Source organism: Mytilus edulis, chromosome 2 (genome assembly GCF_963676685.1).
Source record: "Mytilus edulis chromosome 2, xbMytEdul2.2, whole genome shotgun sequence".
Lineage (NCBI taxonomy): Eukaryota > Metazoa > Mollusca > Bivalvia > Mytilida > Mytilidae > Mytilus > Mytilus edulis.
In genome coordinates, this window is record NC_092345.1 from 69,315,778 (window position 1) to 69,333,712 (window position 17,935).

The 17,935-nt window shown below is 31.7% G+C and overlaps 1 protein-coding gene across 6 annotated transcripts in view; it reads right to left on the minus strand.

Moving 5' to 3' along the window:
• LOC139512767 (serine/threonine-protein kinase DCLK3-like) overlaps positions 1 to 16,337 on the minus strand; it is a 59,482-nt gene extending 43,145 nt beyond the window's left edge. The window contains exons 1-2 of one of the 6 annotated variants that reach the window (XM_071300662.1): positions 16,238 to 16,337; positions 1,484 to 1,988 (exon numbers count right to left, since the gene is read on the minus strand). In XM_071300662.1, the coding sequence (XP_071156763.1) occupies positions 1,484 to 1,874 (391 nt within the window). In that variant the 5' untranslated portion in view covers positions 1,875 to 1,988; positions 16,238 to 16,337. Of the gene's footprint in view, positions 1 to 1,483; positions 1,989 to 7,510; positions 7,865 to 13,009; positions 13,031 to 16,237 lie in introns of those variants that run through there. The other 5 variants (XM_071300660.1, XM_071300657.1, XM_071300659.1 and 2 more) reach the window with 5 other exon arrangements.
• Positions 16,338 to 17,935: the final 1,598 nt, after the last annotated feature.

The following is a 17,935-nucleotide window of genomic DNA, read 5'->3' on the forward strand; positions in this document are numbered from 1 at the left end:
TTCCAAGATACACATTTCACTTGCTACTACTAAACAATAGCATCTTTTGTATTTAATTTGTCTCTTCCTAATTAGCCTTAACAAAAATCATGTCAGACATAGGATTTCATCATAGATTTACTTGGAAACTTCAACTACAGATCAAAATAAGAGGGCTCACAAGGAGCCCCTTTCCTTCAATGCTAAGATACATGTAAACTGAACACAATCCAGCATGGATGAAAAATCTCCCTATCCCTAAAAACTTGAAGTATGTACATTCTTTAACCCAAACATTCCCTTACAGTATGCTTATGTTTGTTTTTGTATTGTCTAATATGTTTTTTTCGAAAGTCTACTTGTTGAGTTTTAATTATAATATCTTCAAGCATGAGATTCATAAAGTTAATGTGAAAATATTTTTATAAACCATTTAAACCTATAAATACTAGGTCCTTTTTTATCAGGTTGAGTAAGATGTTTTTATAAACACATTAAACAATCTTTAAAAACATTATATAAATCTGATACATGTTTAATGTAAAACATTACTTTGTAATAGGAAAAACTTTCAAGGAGAGATCAATTAATGAAAAACATGGTTGTTATACAGGACTGAAAATACAAGTGACCTTCATCAAAAACTTCAAAGGGATCATTTTCTTTTTTCTCTATTTAAAGTTATAAGTTAGTTGCTATCATTTTTCTATTTTCATTATATTTTATATCTCAAATGTAAGTTATATACCTATCAGAAGAAGTCCCAAAGAACTCTAGTCTTGGGTATAATAATAGTCCTTAAGTTCAAAATATGCAAAAGCTTATGTGTGCTTTTGATTGTATTTATTCTAAAACAAACTTGAAATGAAGCTTATTCTAAAACAAACTTGAAATGAAGCTTATTCTAAAACAAACTTGAAATGAAGCTTATTCTAAAACAAACTTGAAATGAAGCTTATTCTAAAAAAATTCATTAAAAGGTTAACTCAAACATTTTTAAGATAAAGATTCAAATAATAGTCGATAAACACAATTGTTTTTGCCAAGTTTTTATTATATTTTCCATATTTTTAAAAGTTTTTAGGAAACACGGTTCCAATTCAACCCTGAAAAGGTGATGGATCAATATAACCCTGACCTCTAACTGTGAAAATTGTAAGAAGTGCATCTTCTTTTTAGGATAATCATGTTTTTTATTGTTCAAGTAGAACCTTGACCTTTAAATGACCTCTACCTTTGACTTTAAACCACAATAGATATATCATGCCTTATCAAGGGGATTGTAGCTTGTTTTACTGAACAGATGCTGCACTTAACCCCTAAAAACTTTTTCAAGTACAGTTTTACTATGGTTAAGCAAGTGCTCCAATAAATGGTTTCAATACTTGGTTCAAAAATACATGGACAGTTTGACCAACTTCAAATTTGTAATTGTGCACATGTCTAAATCTACATCAAGCATTAATCTAAACTACTAATATAATAACATGTGATCTAAACCTACCTAATGACCAAGGCTCTAATTCAGCCTTTCCATAGCGTATTGTTTTATACCCTTCAAATCCAGCACAAACATAACTCGACCCATCACTTAAGTCTTCTATGTCAGTAATACGTCTTCCTCCAGAGGGGGTAAAGATTTGCCGCACACCATAAGGTAAATTCAAATTATTTGGTAACTTTCCAGTCAAATCGTTCAAAAGATCATTGAAGTTGAAGTATCTATGAGGAGTAATGTATAATTTCTTTCCTTTGAAGTAGCGATCCCCATTTACAAAGAATCTGACTTTTCGAGGACGTCGTAAATCTCGATAGCGTTCATCAGTAACATCTTTGTGGGCCTGCGACATTGACAGCAGGTTATAAACCCTATTTCTGGACATGGTCGCCGTCATCTGAGGTTTGGGAAATCAAAAGTATTTATTGGCAAAAGTAAGCTTATCCTTATATCAGTTTTCAGCTGAAGTTTGCTGTTGGAACTACATGGTGTTTTCCATCACTGGAAATCCCTGAAATAAAAAAAACTCACAATATCACAAAAAATATATACCAGCTTTACTTGAACAACAAGAACTCGGATGAGCTCTTAATATTGTGTTATTATCGTGTTATAATAGATAGTGTTTTTTCAGGTTATAGATGAGTTTCTTCCTATTATAGTTCTTCTTCAATGTGCTATTAAATTCTTCTGAACTAGCAAATCCCTTTCTTTTAGAAAACAGAAGTAAAATAGTTATGTCATGGTATTTTCAATGGGCTACTGCACTATCTTCTATTTATACACAACACATTTTAAAAGAAAGACTTTATTATATATAACATAATAAATCTAGATATCATTATCTAAATTAAATATCTTAACATACATATAATAATATCATTTCTAACTTCTATCAGGGATGTTAAATTATGGTGGACCTCAGTTTTAAGGATGTACTTAGGTGAAGTTTTGGAATTTGTGTCAAATGTTCAGACTCCTTGGTGTTTTTCCATACAATACAATGTAAAATATTTTACCCCATAACACCCATTTATTTTTTCACATTTTTACCAAAATTTTAGAAGATTCTTGATTTTCTTTCTTTTGTTTTGAGACCCAAATGATACTAATGCAAATATAAGGTAAAAGTCAGAGTCAGTCTTTTCCTGCCATATTTTAAATCTCAAATATCTCGAAAAGGAGGTCCATGACCTATCTATATTTTTAGCTTATCTTTATCCTTAATTAATGCTCTACCAGCTTATAGTATCAATTTTAATTTCTTAATTTCCTAATTTTTACCAAACCTCACCTAAGTACCTCCTTAATGCCAGTTTTAGGCATATTGACGGATGATCCACTTCAAACTATGTATCAAACTTCAAATGGCCACTCCTTTGCCAAATTACTGAAGAAATTACATTTTTGAGACACCAAAATTAATAAAATACAAAATATATGGATTAACAATTGAAATGATCATATAAATAGGTAATATTGTAAAGCTGCTAAAATATCATTAAGGGCAAGGGAGAGAGTCACATGCTCTTAATGTTGACCTTTCACCACAGAAACAGTTAGAAAGTTAGAAAAATATACTGCTGGAAAATAACCCATTACTATTCACTCCTTATGTATATTATATAACTTTAATATGGTGATCAAAGAATCTCACAAAAAAAAAGTTTACTGCAACTAGGAATTGACTTCAGGTGTGAGAACAAGATGATCAACATTAATTCTCTTATATGACAACATTATTAAATTCTGTTGTCACTTTATAGATAAATTATATATATGTTTCAAAAATTCAATTAGAAATCCAATTATTCAAACAGATGTCATATTAAGCTTATTTTACATTGTTCAAACATTGCTGAAAATTTCTAATAGCTCATTTTTTTGTCAGCAATCTTAGTTTTCTGTTCAGTGTTCAACTGGCATGAAGTTGATCTAAGCATAGTGAACTAAAATTTTACTGTAATAAGTAAAAAGTGACAGCTTATCAAAGAACGAAGACCCCCCCCCCACCATCCCCTTCTTCACAAACAAACTACTGTTTTCCTCATACTCTCCCTTTCATACCCTGGTTCACTCATTCAAACTTTGAATAGAACATTGCATTTTGATCAAATGAAAATGTTCAGCAGAAAACATTTAATTCACCAATAAATTAGTAATTCCCTTTCACAACAACTTTCCATGAAATTAGGTATGATATTGATTTAACGGTGTCTGATCAATAATTAATTAATTACAGTAAGAAAATAATAAAGATAACCTTTTCTGGTGTTTTGTGGAGGAGGACCTTGTAACGAGTAAATGTTTAAGCTGTTGATACTTTTTTTCTGTTAATATATTAATAGCATGCATGCATGATTTCATCCCCCTTCTTATATTCAGCACTTATTTGCATAAAAAGAGGGATCACATTACCATTGGCCTTTTTCAATATCAATCCACTAAAGTCCACGACCTACAACACTGCACATTTTTTTTTAAATGCACAGAAAATGTAAATTGTACAGGTACTAAATTAGCATTGCAGCAATTAAAACTATCAGCCACTGGATGTAAGGAAACAAACAATGATCAATTAATCACCAATCAAATTTATTTTCTATTAAGATTATTGTCCCTATAATTCTTTTAAAAATAAAGGCTACACAAGGGCGGATCCAGCCTTTTTTAAAGGCGGTTCCCAACCCAAGATAAAAGAGTCACGTCAAAACCCCCAGAATTTAACCCTGGATCTGCCAGTCTGTTACAAATATCATAATATTTTGTATCACTCAACTTTTATTTAAAAACAACCATAAAAATTAAAAGTTTATGGAAAATTAATTAATTGATATTTAACAGCCACTGCCCACAGTGAAAAGGTGAGACACTGGAAAAAACATATCATTTATTGTTACTTATTTTGTTTTATTAGCAAGAAAAATGAAATTGGTACATTGTATTCTCCATTTATTATTTATTCACAGATATAATAGAATGAAAAGATATGTATTTTAATATATCATATTATTAAATTATTCCTTATACTTAAACACTATGATGAGGGGGGATAGGAGGGGTCTTATCCCGAAATCCCGGACTTGAAAAAACGAAATCCCGAGGTCCTGAATTTAAATAAAGCAAATCCCGACATCCCGAAATCCGAAAAAAAGGATTCCCGGATCCCGAAAGGGTCAATTCCGAAATCCCGAGCTTAAAAACACCCGATCCCGGAGTCCCGATAGAGGTCCTATCCCCCCTCTATGATATGAAGGAGGAAGATAGTTTAAGCAGTTACAGTTGAATTCAATTAATAAAGAAATGAGTTAGCGGTTCTACAATTTCAAAACCTCTTAAAATTCAAAATATCCTATGGCAAGATTTTAATGGAAAATTTCAAAACTTGATATGATTTAACAATGAAGCAAGATTGAAATGCCACATATACTAATTTCTGATCATTGATACAATCTGAACAAGCCAATGAATAATCTGAATTGAAAATTAATCCAGGTCTGTAATAAGATCAATTTTAAACTAAAACAGAATTTATTTAACAGTTTAACACAATGATTATAGCTGAGGTAATCTTGTGTGTTAAAAGAAGGACAGTTACACTTAAAATTAATAATAGCCATGAAAAACAATGATAATGGGCTATGTATGTCAACTGAAGGAAGTCATCTAATACATCTAAGAACATACTAAAAAATCCATCTGCATATGCTAAATGACAGCTTTTTCAAACAGGAACCAATACCAAAGCATCCAGTCTAAGTATCTTAATTAAGTGAAAAGTAAAATAAAATAGGTCCCAATTTTGCAAAATAGTTCCACTTTCAAATGCTTCGATTATTAAAATGTAACCATTCCAAAAAGAGTTTACAACTTCAACTATAAAAAAATCTCCTTTCAGGTACCTAGAGGCATTATAATGATCCTCAATTACTTTGTGAATGCTAAAATAAATACAATTTTCCTCAATGTTATCCCACCCTGACTGCAAAATCTTACCCAGTATCCCACCACCAAATGTTCTTTGTTGACAATATGCTAAAATATTTGATAAATAAAAATCAATATGCTGAAAAGGTCTACTTATATCACCTGTATTATGACAGTAATCACCCTTATATTGATTATAGAATATACTGATTAAACCATGTGATATTTAATTTGCAAAGAAAAGAAGACAGAAGATAAGATATATCTCCTGTGGGAAGGTATTACCTCAGAACTACTCAAAATAGATCATTAATTCTTTAAAGCACTACAGTTATAAAAGAATTGAGAATGGAAATGGGGAATGTGTCACAGAGGCTTAACAACCCGACCAAAGAGCAGAAATCAGCCCAAGGGTACAAATGGGTCTTCAAAAGATAGCAAGAAAAATCCAGCACCAGAAGGCAGGCCTGAGCAGTGGCTATAAACATAATGTAAATTACTAGTTCAGTGAAATTGACACCACACTAACTCTATTAACATATAAATGAGGGGGGGGGGGGGGGGTAGAGGGGTACTGAATTCGAAATCCAGGGCTTAAAAACACGAAATCCTGAGGTCCCGAATTTAAAAAAATCCAAATCCTGGCATCTCTTACTAATTGGAAAAAATAATTCCCAGATCCCGAATGGGTCAATCCTGAAATCCCAAGCTTAAAAACACCAATCCCGGAGTCCTGATAAAGGTCCTATCCCCCCTCATAAATGAACCAAAATTTAAAAGAATCACAAGTCTGTAATATTGCAGCATTTAACCACAATACTAAAGCACTATATAAAACAAATTTGTCACATAAAAAAAAAGAAGATTGTGACGTGTGGTGACTGGTTGAGAATGAGTCCACTGTTCATTAGAGACCAAATGACAAGTAATTAAGCAACTATAGTTCATTGCAAGGCCTTCAAAATTAAGCAAACCCCATACTGTACAGTCAGCTATAAATATATCTTTATATAAACAAGACACATTGTACAACAGTTGGAACAAGAAACCAATAAAACCATAAACGAAAAAACAAAGATGACACAGCAACCAACAACAACTACAGAACTGCAGGCTCCTGATTTGTGACATTCACATATAGAATGTGGCAGGTTAATAGATATAAGAAGATGTGGTATAAGTGTCAATGAGACAACTCTCCACCAAAGTCACAATTTGTAAAAGAAAACCATTATAGGTCAAAGTACTGACTAAACATGTTGGGTGACCAATCAACCCTCAACTCTGGGGGCAACACATATTCAAGCAATGGTTCAAAGGACATATATTACATATCATAAACAAAGGATATTCCTGCAGAGCTGCATTTTCCTATTGGCCAAACAAGGTTTTTCTATTAGTATCATAAGAGTAGAAGTCTTCCAAGACCAAATTTAAAATATGTATAAATCTTGGTACATCAGTATAGGTAAGTGTGAAAAGTTAAGGCTGCATATTATTATACATAAAAGCCTGAAGAAGTCAATAAGGTAACTCATGTACTCCTTACAAATAACATACAGTTTAAAATGATCAGTCACCATAGCTAGGACAATTTACAGCATTTCAGACTGAATAAGAACAATATCATCATAAAGATCTTTAGATTCCATACAAAAATTTAAGTAACATATGTAGATATTTGTTACATGCCAAGGTCTCAACTTCATTCAGAAACTTATAACCAAATAAAAAACTCTTTAAGTCCAGTCAGCATGAGATGCAACACTGCAAACAAGTGTAACAGATACATGTAACATTTGTCATTTGATGATGGTTATTTAATGTATAAACTGTATAATGGAGTGTTCAGTACAGGTGGGTGTTTTGTCCCTACCATGTCTCCATGTTAAACCTTATTGAACCTTTACAAATGAAATGATTCTTAAAGTACAAAAAGTACCTGCAACTTAGTATTATATTAAATTACTATCATACCCATGTTGTCAATTTCTCTTAACAAAATGTAAATATGACATATAACATTAAAATTCAAATATAAAATAAAATCTTTTTTCTGTAATCTTTGTAGATAAGTTCCCGCTGTATAAGAATATTGACACTTACCACAGTCAAAGTATCTATAATTTGATTATCAAAAGAATGAACATGACTATCGATTTCATATTCTATTCAAAGTCAAATTCCTTAACTCTTTAACTCCACTAGACAAACTCTTTCATGTGATTAATTTCACTCTCCCATTTTTCAACATGATTTGGATGAAATTATTAAAGCATTCCAGCTGATTTTAAATAATTCACAACAAGAATTTTAAATGTAAGATGATTTTGTTAAATCCTGTATGTGTGAGTGTTGTGCTTAACAAATTACACACATGAGATGACCCATGATTTTGACACTGTTAGTATTGGGTAGATTTCAATAACTTCTATTAGAACAATAATGGTAAAACTCAATGACAGTCATGGTCACAGTTATGGCCCCTTATTACAATAATACTTTTCATGGATTCATGCCAATATCTTTAAAGTATTTTACCCAGGATCAACTTATGTCTTTTGGTTACATTGTATGCTTTCAAGTCATTTGTGAATTTAAAATCAAAATAATTTAAATTAACTGGAAGTATGCCATCACCTCTTTTATTTCAATATATCACTTACAGTTTAACTTAAAAATAAACTATTTTCCACTAGTGTTTTAATTCAATACCAGATTTAAAATTAAGATAAACACTGCACTTTTTCAGTAGGTTGAGGTTGCAAATTTTTTCCATATGTCATGTCAAATAATGTGCATTTTATGATTAAAAATACTTACTTGAAATCCATTGCCTTATTCACCTTTTTTTTAAATATTAAACAAGAATGTGTCCTCAGTACACGAATGCCCCACTCGCACTATCATTTTCTATGTTCAGTGGACCGTGAAATATGGGTAAAATCTCTAATTTGGCATTAAAATTAGAAAGATAATATCATAGGGAACATGTGTACCAAGTTTGAAGTCGATTGGACTTCAACTTCATCAAAAACTACCTCGACCAAAAACTTTAACCTGAAGCGGGACAGACGGACGAACGAACGGACGGACGAACGGACGCACAGACCAGAAAACATAATGCCCCTCTACTATCGTAGGTGGGGCATAAAAATATTTAAAGAAGTTTAAAGAATATGAAACGAAAACTACCAATAGTACCCCCTAAAGTCTGCCTATGATCTGCAACACATCAAACTATATCACAATCATGAAACATTACCATAACCTTACCCATGTAATTAAGTTACAACCTTTTGGCCCTTAAAACCTCCCTATGCGGGAGGATGGTGTTTTGCCCTTTTAATGCCTTTTGATTATTTTTTATCATTGGGTTGCTGACTGACATCAACCTATTCCAACATTTTTTTTCTGTTTCAATCTAAAATTTGATGATTCAGTTTGACCACTAATGGCATTAAAATCCTAAATACTTTGTAATACCTAAGTAAAACAGTACCCTAGATTTGTATGTATTAGTGCTAATCACTTTATTAATCACTTTATTTTTAATCATTCTTATGACCATGTTACAATTAGAGAACTGGCTTGGCAAATAATATATGTCCTTCTACAAGACATACAAGACATACTTTCGTCAACATAAGATAAGAACGTGATATAATTGTCTTGAGGTGACTTATAGGTCCATTGGACCGGGTGTATAATATTTATTATATATTATATGTTTATAATCTGTACATATTTACACATGTCACTAAATAAATAATAAATAATTTACTTACTTACAGAATAGAATGGGGGTTTATATCTGATGTACAGTAGTTGTCGTTTGTTTATGTAGTTTATACATGTTTCTCTTTTCTTGTTTTTTATATAGATTAGACCGTTGGTTTTCCCCTTTGAATGGTTTTACACTTGTAATTTTGGGGCCCTTTATAGCTTGTCGCTTTCGGTGTGAGCCAAGGCTCTGTGTTGAAGGCCGTACCTTGACCTATAGTGGTTTACTTTTATAAATTGTTATTTGGATTGAGAGTCGTCTCATTGGCACTCATACCACATCTTCCTATACCTATTAATTGGTTCACTTGGAATTCATATTTAAAACAAGTATATGGAATTCATATTTTAAACAAGTATATGGAATTCATATTTTAAACAAGTGTTTATTATAACATTGCTTTCATCCATTAACAGTTTCTTTTTGTTCATCATAAGCTGATATACTAATGATTTATAATGTCTTTAAGATATTAATTGATAGATTGATGCCTTCTTAACTTCAGCAATTTATACACAAGAGGAAACACCATGTTCGATGTGATAAAAAAATAAAGTCTGTCCTTGACAGACACTCTGAACTAGATTTTTTATATGCTAGCTAACAAGATGGTAGGGCGACTTTACCCATACAAACGTTGAGCCTAGCAGTCCTTGCTCTTACTCCTAAATGTTGCATGCCTAATTAAGCTTCACAATTCAAAGATCTTGATTTGATCCAGCCAGAAATGCAACCAACAACCTTCCAGACATAATGAGAGCTCACTAGTGCAAGAAGTTTATGTGATTTTAACTTTTTGTATTCTCTAATAAACTCATGATAAGCACACTAGGTGATATGGGTTTTGCTCATTGTTGAAGGTGATACTGTGACCTACTGTTGCTAATCTTCTACATCATTTGTTTTCTTGAGGAGAGTTGTCTCATTGGCAATCATACCACAATTTGTCTAGACCAGAATCAAAGACAGTTGTCAGAGAACTATACAAATGCCTTTACTTCTAAAAGTCAGAATAACTGAGATTTGAATTGCCAATCAATACATACCTGCACTGTCTACTAGTAATGTACTTCAGTAAACTGCACAGCATGCAGCCTACCTCCCAGAACTGTTTATACTTTAAATGGAATCGAAATCAAATATGGAAATGTAAGAAAAAAATATGATCTATTTCCAAAAGGATCTTAGAATAGAACAATAAAAAATTCCATACAAACAAAAACAAGATAAGTGGATGTATATGTATGGAACTGATTCAATAAAGAAGTAAATGTAAACATTCAAAACAAAATATTGACTTTCTATAAAGTCTTTTAAGTCTATCAGTGTAATATTGTAAAGCTGATAGATAAAGCAAACTGACATGTGCCTGCATTAAAAAAGCATCTAATTTACCTGTCAATTTATCAACAACTCAGGGGCTTAAAATGGGGATTTGTGATTCTTAAAAGGATGAATGTTAAACACCAAAGCCAAAATCCTTTATATATGTGCAAATGTATGTAACAGTAACCCAGAAAAAATACCTCTACATATAGAATTTACTCAATATTATAAGTAATACAATGTACATGTAAATAAATCTTCATATTCAATCTTCAGCCATTATGAAAACTCTTAACAATTGAAAACATGTTAACCTAAAAGTCTCAAAGATGGCAAGGGTAACACTTAATGCCCCCCTTTTCTACAGCAGGGGGCAAAAGTTAAGAGCAATACTACGTTTCCTTACTGTGGACAAGACCCTTATGTGACTTTATGCATTATTGAACGAAAGATTTGAATTTCATTTATTGTTGGTTTTTTTCAACTTTACCACCTACAGCGGACATGAATAACAAATCTCTTTTGGGAATACATGCAATCCTCATTTCATAATTTAATAATCCCGAGTTTTTATATTCATTTATAATTGTCTACCAAGAAGAATATTAAATTTCCATACAATAAGTGATTTTTTATTCACTTTAATTATATTTTGAGTGAATTCACACTGCCAAGTATAATTTGCTATAATTTGTTTTAAAACCTGTCTTCAAACTTGAACCCCATTCATATTCAATTCACATTACAATGATAAAAATTTCCATATAATGTAAATCAGCATATTGTTCGGTTCATACCTATACACATGTACATGTATGTACCAGTACTGAGGAACCTTTATACAAATCTAAATCAAAAAGGTTTGGTTGGAATTGATGAGTGGCACATTCTAATGTAACATGCAAATAATGTCTTTTTTCGCAAACTGAGTATGCCTCCATTAACTAAAAGGGCCAATTCATTTCTTCTTAAACCTTTCCTCCATTGAAATTTTTGTTTTGCATACTTCATTCGCATAGGATTTTTCAACAAAATATTGTAAATATGCTTTGAAGGGGCCAGCTGAAGGACTTGAAAATATTATTTGCTAGGTTTTCATACATTTTTTTGGCATACATGTATATGTACATTAACAATTGATTAATATTTTTAGAATGTAGAAATTCCTAAAGATAATATTCTGGCCTAAGATATTCAGCCTACATTTGTATATTATCATTTTCATTATATATACAGTTTTATTGGATTTTTTTAATATTTCATTTTAATCTAACGATAAACAAATTTTATCAATTTATTAACTTTTATTCTTTGTTTTCATCTTGAACAGCTCTATAACTTTGACATATTAAAAGAATAGAATTATAACTATATAAAATATTAGCTCTGAAATTAATCTTGATTACAATATTTTATAAGTTTCATATCCCAACAGGACCAATACAAACACTGAAGAATGTCAAGTATTTGAGAGAAAAAAATAAGCCCCAAAAAGTAATAAATTCTAGCACACACAGTGTAACTTATTCTATTTCCTCATCAAGGGTTCTCTAATAAAAAAATATTTGAGGGCTAAACAATACAGATTTTTTCAAGAGCATTGGTAACTAAACATTCTGAATATTTGTTCCAAATTTTACTCTGGCCATCTATCTATGCCAGGCGGCCAGTGATCGAAAAACCTTCCAATTTGTTGAAGACCGTGGCTTTTGGCTGTTTTCTGCTCTTTGGTCAGATGGTTGTCGATTTGACACATTCCCAATTCTCATTCTCAATTTTATAGTACATTGTTAACATTAATGAGCTTTTGACACAATAAGCTACAGGTCTTCATAAGTCAACCATATACATAATGCCTATGCAATACATGTATATGTCTAAATATCTGATGAAAAATAATTATAATCAAATAAAATTAATATGAGCTGATTTAGGGATGGAGAACAGGGATGCTAATTTTCAAAAATGGATAAAATACATCAGATCATGTTTTAAAAGACAATTGAAATGGGTCCAGTGTACCTGTAAAGACATACACCCCACCGCCCAGAATCAGTCATTGGCTTATATATAAATATCTTCAGTAAAAAGAAAATAAATGCAAATTAATTGTATTTCTAAGTTTTGTTAAAAAAATATATGTCTATATATCAATATTGAAAGTAATGTAGGTCAAATAGGACAAAGAACAAATTAACCCTGTATTGCTAAAAGATTGTTCGACTTGTACTAAATTCATCAATGAAAAAGAATTCAGTCCAAATACATATACAATGTACTTTTAAAACAAATGACTTTTTCTACAGCACTAACAAATAAATTATTATTTGAAGTTAAGAAATATCTGTTTAAATGAGACTTTTTACATAAGTAATCTTAGACATACATGTACAAAGTTCAATTTTAGAATTCTGGTTATACATTGTAGATGGAATGATATTAAAATATATGTACCTATATCTAATTAGGAGCCCCCCTTTATAAAATAATCTTACCTTGAAAGGTACAGAAAGCTACTAAAAAAATAGGGATTCTGGGTAAATTGCAACTTCCTCTTTATCCCTTGGTTGCTATCTCAAACAAAACCCTTAACAACAATAAAGGGCTCCACAAAATTTATTTTTCACTTTAATGGACATATTTTCACCTGAGAATTGAATTTCATTGTGCTACTTATGGCTATAAATTCTTTGTTGAGATGGTTAGCCCATTAAATAACTGCATTCAGTTCACAGGTTTAGCGAACAAAACATCCTGCCCCAGCAACTGGATCATGTCAAATAAGACATGACAGTTTGTTTCTTATTTTATAACTTTTGATTAAAGTCACTCCAAGACATATAAACTGATTTGTCTAACAAACGTTACAAGCTTTTTTTTCCCACAATATGGTCTTTTATACAAATAAAGAGAGATGCAGTACAGGTGTATAAATCAATGAGGCAGCAACCCAACAACTAAATAACCAAAAAGACATCTAGAGGTTACTTAGGTGTTACTCATGAAAGAATGAGTCAAACATTTAATGTCCTACCTCCTCCCAAAGGACAAGAAGGTTTGCCTATGGCACAATATGGCCTTAAATATCAACTTTATCATAAAACACCAAAAGGTGATCACAATTTGGTTCCTAAATGGGTCTATTTCATAAACATTAACAAATGAGAAATTTCTTCAAATTTTGTACGAATTGTAATTTGTACATGCACATTTTGTGCAAATTAAAATTTGTACAAAATCAAAATACAAATTATAACGTGTACATTTTTTTGTACAAATTATAGTACAAATTATAATTTGTACATATAGTTTGTACAAAATGATAACTTGTCCACAAAATATATATAACAAACTTGGACTATCTATAACAAACTTGGACTATCTATAACAAACTTTGACTATCTATAACAAACTTGAACTACTAGCATCTACTCAGTGTTTCTAAAAGTCTACATTTCTGACACATAATATAATATACTCATTAAAGTTTCATTAAACACTGTAGTTTTTTTCAGGTTTCTAATGATATCAAATTTAAACATGAATATTTATATAGGCTAGCAATTATCACCTAATACAGTAAACAATTACATGTATTAAAAGGTACCAAATGACCGACCAAACGATTATAGTCAATTAAGTGAATGAAAAGGTGTCAAGTCTATTTTCATATAACTTTTAACTCTGAAATTAATAATTTTGGACAGGAAACCTCCCCTGTGGTTGGACATTCCGGTACCTGATTATTTAGTATAAGCAAATTTAAGCTTATAATCAGTGCAATTTTTTTTTTTGGGGGGGGGGGGTTGAACTGTTTAATACAGTATTATGTTTGAATACATAATAAAATAAATAAGGAAAACAGTTGATTTTCTCATCAAATTGCTCAGATTGTAAGCTAGTTGATATTAACCTCTTTCAGTTGCTCTTTATACTTATATTCAATAACCAGAATGTCCTATCACAGAGATGGTAAAAAGTAAACAGTCAAAAAGTTATATACTGAACCAATTGAAGCATTTTGAAAGCACATTTTGTAATTGTGACAGTGTGTAGATTTTAAGAAAGATTTAATGCACTTGGTGTGCAATATTATATGATTTTAAAAACTGTATAACACTGTCAAGACTGCTACGTATAAATTTATATAAATAATACATTTGGAGGCAACAATGTCATACTCCAATATTGAGTATACATTGCTAATTTTTCTGGGACCAATATATGCAAGTACAGTAAAACCTGTATAAACCGGCCGGCTATGGGACTATGAAAAAGGGCCGGTTTGGACAGTGAGCCGGTTTATTCAGGTTTTCGTTTTGACCGGAAGTTAAAGACTTGTGACGTTCGATATTTTGCATGTAAAAGTTCTCTTTGATTGTAAATTATATCTGATAAAATAAAATTAAAATACTTTCACTTCGTTTTTCATTGTTTGTATTTGCATCATAATACTCGCGTTGTTTGGATTGTGAGGCGATAGTTTCGATTTACTTCCATGATCGTTAATTTGAAACGTTGGAATGGCCAATTAAAAAGCCAGAATATAATCAAACGTAATTTCATCACTATCGAAACGTTGTCGTACAGTGTACAATACCCATTCATTGTTGTCATCCGGGTGTTTTTTCATTACCAAGGTCATTTGTTTAGGGGTTCACAACAGGGAACCCAGGATTTAGAAATCACGTGGTAAACTTTGGTAAATGTCTTTCTCCGTGATTTAAATTTGTTTATCCAATTTACAACGCAAGTTCAATCCGAGATATATTCGATGTGTCTTTTTGTTTAATTGACACGTTTATAATGTTTTAATAAATAAAACAGCTCACTACTGTCCGGTTGTAAGTTCACAGTTTAACACCTGACTAATTGATTATCCTAAAAAGCACTATTGTATAAACAAATATGTTTTGATTGCATATCGATCATTGAAATTAATTAGACAAACCGGTTTTGACAGGTTATGATTAATGTAACTAAGAGTATTGGGATTGCATAATTAGACCGGAATTCGGAATACACAGGGTCCGGTTTACAAAGGGTATTTTAACAAAGACTTTGAAGGGGGAAAATTGGGACTTTCATTTTCGGCCGGAATGGACAGGAAACCGGTTTATTCAGGGTCCGGTTTAATCAGGTTTCACTGTACATGTATTTGTCCAAGATGTTTTATTTGCCCTACAGGGGCCTTATTTGGTGAATAAATATTCTTATTCTTAAATTAATAATTTGTTTTTAAGCAAGCTGATGTTTTCTCATTTAAAAAGAGATTGTCAGAATTAATGAAATACATGTTCATTAAGTGGGAAGCTCTGCAATGCACAATCAAAAAGTTGTGAGCATTTAACAAATTATTGGTTTCTTACAGCTGCAGTAAAAATGTAAGACTAAATAACAAGTGATTATCTCCCTTTGTAAAGCTGAAATTTAAGATGTCCATATTTTCTCTTTTAAGATTACACTTCTAAAGTCTGACGAATGTAAAAGATCTGTTAATTTTAGTTTGATTAAAATTATTTTATAAAACAACTTTCAAAGTAAAGAGGTATTGTCACATTGATAAAAGTACACTAAATGGTAACTGAAAGCTTCCTTAGAAACGAGCACCTGTTCAAGTGTAATTTACGCTAGTATTTGATTAACTTAACCCTTTAAACGTTGAATCAAATGTTAAAAATACAAATATTCCATTTTCTTTGTGTTAGAAGGAAGAAACTTACATGTTCCCGTAAAAAACTCCAGGAATATCAATATAAAATAGTTACGTAGCAAATCCAATTTCGTCCGCCATATTTGCTACCTGATCTTAATTGTTGAGGTACCCCATGGGGTTGATATATTTACTGATCAATCAACACTCCGTTTCAGGCCTTTTTAAAGATTTTGATTTATTCACTTTCTTTTTACTGTCTGTCTTCTTCTAGTTTACATATGGAGGCTTTGTACACTGGGCACATTGAATGCGTTTACTTGCCGCGATGATATTAAAAAGTAAAAATACCCGGCACTCCAAGAAAAATTCAAAACAAAAGGTCCCTATACATGAATTTTTGGTGTGGAAAGGGGGGGGGTTCTGTTATTCTGTAAACATTTAATTTTCACCCCTTTTTTCTCTCATCTTTAAAAAAAATAACCCCTTTTTTGTCTAATCTTCAAAAAATTGACCCCTTTTTTCTCTAATCTTCATTTTTTTGCCCGTTATTCTCTAATCTTCCGATTTTTAAGGGCATTATCCATTAATCATTTAACCCCATCCAAACCCTCATACATATATGTCTCTGGTTTAATCAAATGACAAAATCAAAAATCCGAAATGCATTGGCGGGTCCAGCTAGGGGTTCCGGGGGTTCGACCCCCCTTTGTTGGACGATCAATGCATTTGAATTGGATCATATAGTTGGAATCCCCCCTTTTAATCTGGGTTGGGAACCCCCCCTTTTTTTTTTAGAATGACTGGATCCGCCCCTGAAATGCATAACTTCTGTCATATTCATATTAACTGGGACATAAGATTGTTAGTCTACTCAAGGATTTGTATAGTAAAAAGTTACTGTACAAATCTTGTTTCACCATTGAAGTATTATAGCTAACTATGCAGTATGGCTTTAATACTTTATTCATTGTTGAAGACCGTATCATCGGGTGACATATAGTTGCTAATTTCTGTGCCGTTTGGTCTCTTGTGAAGAGTTGTCTTATTAGCAATCATACCACACCTTCATATTTTTATATTATATTAGAAATTTGGTTTTCATGTGCAAAAATGTGTCATTATTAAGGCGAAGAAATGCATCGAATAAAGGTAGAGTAGACTTACTTGAAATAGTCCTTTTCATTTCATGTGGAACAAAGAACTACCACACGGTCGCGTTCCTCCTTATATAAAAAAGAAGATGTGGTATGATTGCCAATGAGACAACAATCCACAAAAGACCAAAATGACACAGACATTAACAACTATAGGTCACCGTACGGCCTTCAATAATGAGCAAAGCCCATACCGCAAAGTCAGGCCCCGATAAGACAATGTATTTAACAATTCAAACGAGAAAACAAACGGCCTAATTATGTACAAAAAATTAACGAAAATCAAATATGTAACACATAAACAAACGACAACCACTGAATTACAGGCTCCTGACCTTGGACAGGCACATACATACTGTGAATAATGTGGCGGGGTTAAACATGTTAGCGGGATCCCAACCCTCCCCCTAACCTGGGACAGTGCCGGTATAACAGTACAACATAAGAACGAACTATAAAAATCAGTTAACCTTACATTATTTTAGGGTATTAAAATGAATTGCAACAGTTAAAACAATAGTTTATTTATCGAAACTAAATGAATTACCCATATTTCATATCTTTATGCTTTCAAATTTTAAGTTTTTCAACATCTATAGCATTTCTATCTA